Genomic DNA, 7,500 nt, shown 5'->3' with positions numbered 1-7,500 from the left:
GGACAAGGATCATGATGCATGCCATATCTAAAGTAACGAATCTTGTGGCAGAGTCAATAACAAAGGTGTGAATTGTTATCAAGATAAATCTACGGCCAGTTAGAATGCTCTCCCAGTAAAGTGTCCCACTGTCATTACTGGACGGCTCACGAAATGCTTCATGGAGGACCTTCTTGATTTCTTCCGCATCCTCGAGATTCCATATGAAGGGCACATCTTCGTTTTCGGATTTCCTGCAGTGACGAACGAGCCACAGGACAAGACAGGGCAGAGGAAATGCACATGCTATCAAGAATTCCTTTGCTGACACTTTGTCTTTGGCGAGCATCATTGATCCCCAAAAGAGAACCAAAATAAGAGGAATAACGAAGACCATTATGAAACCAATGAGAATGTACTGCCACCATTGCCAACATTGGATATTTCCATCTATAAAAAGACGCCAACTTATCCCCATGGGAACACAGTGCATGAGTTTAAGGGTTGTATCTGCCAACGTTTCGTATCCAAGCAACAGCGTTTCCAAGGCAACGGCCAGGTACAGCGTCAACTTCGGGGGAGAGATTTTCTTACTTGCAGCCCAATGGATGATGTAGATGAAGCCAATGGCCAAGAATATTGCAAAGAATTTTAAGCAAAGAAAAAGCTCTTTAGTGACTACATTGAGACCAGGAAATGGACAATCGATGCTGCCGTACAATGTCTTTACCTGGAAATTAAAAATCGCTATGACTGATGGGATAAATGGCAACAGGTGTAGGGTTTCCTCTGGTGACTTTAACATCAGCAGTTCCGCAACTTGATAAAAATAGAAAATAATTTTAAGATATCCAGGATCGTGTGTTTCCTCGTCGGCTTCACGTGAAGTTAATGTTTGTGTATCGTCGTTTTCAGGGGGTTCCTTAAACCAAAAAGTTTGCTTATACAAAACAGAAAAAATGGGAGGCTTGAAAACGAAATAGGCCGCAAACGCAACGACGTAGATGATCGTTGCTACCCAGAACCAATGATTGTGACACTTTTCGTTCTTCCTACATGACGTTGAATGCAGGGCCTCGCTGTATCCTTTGCAACACTGTCCACAAAGTGTGCCTGATCTGTTACCATAACAAGCATTGTAAGGATGACGGATGGAATGACTAGGGCTGATGCAGTAACCTAGTGGACAGGGAAAAAACTGTATTCTTGAAGGGTCTTTTGGTGTAGGCAATCCCCAGAAGTTCTGTTTGGCTTTAATGCTACCACTTTCGCACGAAGCACCGTAAGGACATTTTCGACACGAAGTATTCTTGACGACATTCAGACCAGCTGTCATTCCTCTCTTCAGACTGTAAAAATCACTGGCGCATTTGTCGCAAAACATTGTGATGTAATTCAGCTCTATCGAACACGTGGTAAGGTTGTTACCTTGTGAGAACTGAAAATTTTCTGTTTTGTTTGCTTCATCCATTTTCATGTTTTTGTCTGATGGACATCGAAACGTGGTTAAAGCGTCAACTTTTAGTGAGCTTGCTCTAGTTATCGTGAAGATTGGATTGAATTTTCTGTTCATGTTCGCTGTAAAAGATGAGTTGCTAATCCTTACTAGGCCAGCACTCTCAGAGTGCACAAAGCTCCCTGTACTTGACATTTCAGTAGAGGTTTTACTATCATCGAGGAAGATGCTATTCTCAATGCTGAGTCTGCCATAACCCGTCTTCATGTACACGTGACCGCTGGCTGTAAAACCTTGGTTGTCTTTGAAAGTACAGTTCTTTAAAATAACATTGCCATTCAATAAGTTCAGAGCTCCCCAAATACCAACGTTACCTTCGAAGCTGCTGTCTTCAAATGTAACAGGCATTTGATGTGAATTATTCCATAAAAATCTACTTTTATGATTTGGGAATTTTAGGCATGAGTCTGGAGGATCTTCGTCCAAAAACTGGATGTCCACAGTTGCTCTTTCATCCAGTTGATAGACATACTGGGAATTATTTATAAATTTGCAGTTCTTCACCCAAATCGTTCCACGGACATTCTTTTGGATGGCCACAGACAGAGCTCTATTGTGTAATCCCTTGAAGGTGACGTTCTCAAGAGACACATTCGCCTGTATGAAGTTGGGTCTCCGTGTATCAAAACTTTGGACCCGGAAATTGACCGAATATCCGGAGCCTTTTGTCTCATTGCCCCCAACAATTATCGTGTTCTTGACAAATAAATGTTGCTCGCCTGTTAAGCAATAGCCTCCAGAAGTCAGACAATCTTGGGTTGCCATAAAGATACCGTTTCTGTTGTTCCCTAGTACGCATTGGTCCAAAGTCATTTTAATACCAACTATACTGGGGTTTAATTTAGGAGGTGCACTGGCCATAATCGCAAGTCCATATGTGCAATTAATTGTTACTTTTGTCAGTTGTACATGAAATCCTCCGTATACAAAGAGAGAATTCTCGTTGTGTAGGAACGTTACGTTTCGTAAAGTTAAATTTCCACTGCTGAAAAGTTCGAAGATTCGAAAGGACACCGCAAAGTCATTGCGCTCATGGCCAAGTTCTCGAAATGTGGAATCGGTGATAGAACCATGAACACGCACTCTGTTCAGAAGAGATGCTGATGTGACAAAAACGGAGCCAGATATTTTTCTACGCTCCGAGTTGACATTAAATCGCCCAACCTTACCCACGAAAAAACATCTGGAAATATTGATGGAAAAACTCTCGTTGATCAACTGGACAAAGACGGAAATGTTATTGTACGAAAATTCAGTATCACTGACATCAAGAGATGATTTGTTATTGCAGAGGGATTTATTTAATTCAAAAGCTGTATCGCAATTTATAAAGCGGCAGTTTGATATAACAACATGGGAACAGCTGACATTTATTAGACGGACTCCATTGTTATGAAATACGAGATTGTATAATTTCAACTTGAAGATTCCGTATTCTGCAGCTCTTCGAAAGACCAGACCATTCTTGTAGGGACAAAAAATGTGCGCTTTCGACATCCAACCTTGTATTGTCGTACTTTTGTTCAAAACATTAGCCAGGCTCGTTACATTTCTCAAAGCGCAGCCGTATGGATCTGACTCACTGTTCCTGCCATCTAAGCAAACTTTTCCTCCATCTTGGACCTTTCGCAATGCCAATGATAGAGTTTTGCATGGCTGCTTCTTGGAACCACAAAATGATGAGTCTTGGCCGCTTTGACGAGAAACAAAAAGACATTCTCTTGGATAGTCGTCTGAATCTGCAACTGAAAAATCCCAAAGTTAAGATTAAACACGACGGCTCGCAGCATATGCTCGTTACTCAATTGTGAAATCACTGACACCTGTCGCAGCAATGTGCTAAAGTTAATAACAACGGCTGCTTTTTTTTTTTTTTTTTAATGTGGGATGCCACAGGCAGACCACGTCTAAAATTCGCTTGAGTGTCGATTTAATCGTAGTCAGATATGCTAACAATATTCCTGCACAAAGAGATACATAAGCTGACCTGGAGATCACCAGACGGGAAGACAGTAAACCAGATTGACCATGTTCTGGTGAATGGACGCATGAGAACATCGATCATGGACACACGGGTGATGAGGGGAGCAGACGTATACAGTGACCACTACCTTCTGAGAACCAGAATAAGGTTGAAGTTGGCTCGGGTGGAGAGGGAGAAGATGGCAAGGGTAACGTTTGATATACGTAAGCTGCAAAGTGAAGAGATCAGGAAGAGATACAACATGGAGGTGAATAACAGGTTTGACGTGCTAAGAAATATAGAAGATCCGGAGGAAGAGCACGATAAGCTTTTAGAGGCGTACAGAGGTGCCGCAGAGAAAGTTATCGGGAGGTCAAAAAAGCAGAGAAAGTCATGGATAGGAGACAAGACATGGAAAAAAGTCAAGGAGAGGAAAGACGTAAAACTTAAAATGGAAGGTGCTAGATCAGAGCGATTAAAGCAGAGATGGAGGGAGGAGTATAAGGTGAAAGACAAGGAAGTGAAACAGAGTTCGAGGGAGGATAAAAGGAATTGGTTGGAGGAGAAGGCTGCAGCAGCGGAAAAGGCTGCTGAGAATGGTAGAAATAGGGAGCTCTACAATATGACCAAGGCAATAGTAGGGGAACGGAAGAGACAGGACGTAGGCGTGAGAAACAAGCAAGGAGAGCTTAAGACGGAAGCGCGAGAAAAACTGCAGAGATGGGTAGAGCACTTTAGTGAAATATTAAACAGAGATGACCCAACCAATCCAGTTGAAGAGTATAGTAGAGAAGAAACAGGCGAGATCGAGGAAATTGACTTTGGAAGATGGAGGGTACAAGAGGTTAAGAACGCATTAAAGAATACAAAGGCGGGAAAAGCAGCAGGGGTAGATGAAGTGGGTCCGGACTTACTAAGAGCTGACATGGAAGGCACGGCAAGTAGACTGGCTAAATGTTATAATAGGCTTTGGGAGGTTGAGAGGTGGCCGAAGGTATGGAAGAAGGGACTTATTGTTAAGATATTCAAGAAAGGTGACTTGCGCGATTGTAACAACTGGAGAGGGGTGACTTTACTACCCATCATTAGTAAGGTATTCTGTAGGATGATGCTAGAGAGGATTAGGATAGGTGTAGACAAGAAGCTTCGAAAGGAACAGGCTGGGTTCAGAGTAAAGAGAAGCGCAACTGAACAGATCTTTGTATTGAGAAACATCTTAGAGCAGGCAAACGAGTGGAGGGTAGGCCTATACATACACTTTGTGGACTTTGAGAAAGCCTTTGATTCGATACACAGAGAAAGCTTATGGAATATCTTGGGGAGTTATGGCATACCAAGCAAGATGATGAGAGTGATTGCAGGCGTTTATGAGGGCTTCGAGTGCGCAGTCATTGATGGAAGTGAAACATCAGACTGGTTTAAGATCAAGTCCGGTGTTAAGCAGGATGTGTGATGTCAGGATTCTTGTTCTTACTGACCCTGGATTGGATCATGAAAAGGACAACAGCAGATAAGAGAAGAGGGATACGATGGAATTTCACAACAGTGCTGGAGGATTTAGAATCTGCAGACGACATCGCCTTGCTGTCATCCAGGTTAAATGACTTGCATGAGAAGACTGGGAGACTGACAGAGGAAGCAGCCAGAGTGGGCCTTAAACTAAATGCGAGAAAGTGTAAAACACTAAGGACGGAGTATGCCAGCAACAGGGAGAGGATTGCGGTGAATGGCGAGGAAGTGGAGGATGTCGGGGAGTTCCCATACCTGGGAGCTACCGTGAACAAAGAGGATGGAGGCAGTAGAGACATTAGGAACAGGCTGCAGAAGGCCTGTGGTGTGTTTCAGAGGCTAGGGAAGGTATGGGCAGCCAGAGGAATAGGAAGAGGAACCAAGATACGCCTATTCCAGACCTTAGTTCGACCAGTCCTGTTATATGGTTGCGAAACTTGGAAGATCACAAAGGCTGATGAACGAAGACTGAACAGTTTCCAGTGCCAATGCCTGAGACGGATACTGAGAATCAGATGGCAGCAAAGAATATCAAACAACAGAGTAGTGGAAATGGCAGAAATCAACAACATAAGCTGCGAGATAAGACGGAGAAGGTGGAACTGGCTGGGGCACGTACTTAGGAGAGAAGATGAGAATGATTGTTTCACAGCTTTGGGATGGACGCCGGAGGGTCGAAGGGCGAGAGGGAGACCAAGGACCACTAGGAGAAGGACGGTCGAGAAGGAGAGAGACAAAGCGGGGTGGAAGAGTTGGAATGTGGCCAAGGCAGCGGCGCGAAACAGAGAGCATTGGGCAAAGAGCGTGACGGCCTTATGTGCCTACTGGCGCAAAGAGAAATGATGATGATGATGAGATATGCTAATTTGCCACGAGCCTGTCACGAAACTCTTGGCTTGATACTGTCATGTCAAACAAACATATGGCGTGTCTCTTTTTTCTCGCGAAAGATAATCGGAAAAGCTCATGCAGACTTCCCAATGCACAAACCACTTCCCTTCTTCAAATTACTGCGTTCTTGGACTGAATTCGCAGAAGAGAATAAACTTTAAGTGATCTTCGTCTGCTGTAAGAGCTAGGAACATAAGCCTCCTTTGGAATCGATTTTGTCCATCAAGGGAGATAGAACAGCGCTAAATGCGAGAATATTACACCTCTTGCCTTCATTTCTGGTTCCCACCATAAAAAATGTATATAAAATATTGAAGATCCGTTACCAGGATTCATGATAAGAAATAAGTACAAGAAAGAAATAAGCGTTCTCTGGTAAAAAGTTTTAAACAGACTATGACCTTTCGACAGACTGAACTGCTGTCTTCAACGGATCCGTTGAAGACAGCAGTTAAAAGGTGATATTATAGTAATACAAAGTTCATCTCGGGAAGTAAGAATTTCCGGGTCTTTTAACGACCAAAATCGAGGTACATGCAAATGAACAAAAAATCTCTTAAAATCGCTCCTTGCCACAGTCGTACCTAACACAACCCCAATTTTCGGACGCTGGACGCGCTGGGCAGGCAAATTGAAAACTGGTATCGAGCCATTAATCGAGTAAACGAATTTAAAAATTCGTTTACGAGATAACTAAGATGGTTTTCCGAATGAGTCACCGCTTCCCATGGCTCCCGGCCTTTTGCTCGTTCACTTCTTAACATTTTCAGAAAAGGGTAAGAATCAGACCCCAAAAGACATGATCTGGTGCATATGACGTTTTGATCATTTTGGTGTAATTTTGACATTGACTAGACGGTCAGTTTATTTTTTACCCAGATAGGCCACCCACCGAGTGTTGGTCTTTCTGCTTTTACCGCGGAGGGATACCGTTAAAAGCAAAACTTTTGTCACCCACAAGCGATTGAAATTTCGTGTTTCCCAACAGATGAACCCAGAAAAAAAAAAGGCTCTTTGTCTCAAAAAATGTCAATCATAAAAATAGGAAAAAGTTTGATGTGTCGTTCTGCCGAAGAGTAATATAAATAAATAATGATGTAAGTGAATAAATAATGCAAACTTGACAAAAAAATGTATGCTGAGTTTGCTCCATTTGAAAAATATCCCAGTGTATCATATGTCATATGTTAACTAGCTACTAGAAACACTTTCTTAGTCTTTTTACGATTATGTTTGACAAACTGGAACGGACATTTCTCCTCCATTAACAAATATGTTTTAAATCTAGACAAGTAAGCTTTTCATGAGAGGCACTAAGCTCAAGATGTATTAGTAGAGAATTCCAGAGCCAATGAAGGACTGAAATTCGAGAACTCTTCCACCGGCGGGACGGCGGAGCGTATTTTGTATCGGAGAGGCGAACAAGCAAGCGCCGAAGATGCTAACTTGTAGGGGGATCTGGGAGAATTCTCCCCCACAAATTTTGAAATCTTAAAGCTCGGAAATGCTGCTTTCAGAATTCTCGAAAGGATGTCACAAAAACAAATTATTATTTCATTTTATTTTTTTTTGCTTGAAATTGGGAGGGGTGGGGGGAGGGGATTTAACCCCCCCCCCCCCCCCCCAGCCCCAGGCTCCGACG

At 42.8% G+C, this 7,500-nt stretch overlaps 1 protein-coding gene across 1 annotated transcript in view; it reads right to left on the bottom strand.

Moving 5' to 3' along the window:
* The window catches only part of LOC138060063 (uncharacterized), a 15,098-nt gene that overhangs the window by 1,769 nt on the left and 5,829 nt on the right, over positions 1-7,500 (bottom strand). Inside the window, exon 2 of the mRNA XM_068905753.1 lies at positions 1-3,240. This exon is cut by the window's left edge and continues 1,769 nt beyond it. Within this exon, the coding sequence (XP_068761854.1) occupies positions 1-3,240 (3,240 nt within the window). The remainder of the gene's footprint in view (positions 3,241-7,500) is intronic.

The sequence above is a fragment of the Montipora capricornis genome, chromosome 8, assembly GCF_036669925.1.
Source record: "Montipora capricornis isolate CH-2021 chromosome 8, ASM3666992v2, whole genome shotgun sequence".
Classification (NCBI taxonomy): domain Eukaryota; kingdom Metazoa; phylum Cnidaria; class Anthozoa; order Scleractinia; family Acroporidae; genus Montipora; species Montipora capricornis.
This window is presented reverse-complemented; position numbering and strand designations above follow the sequence as displayed.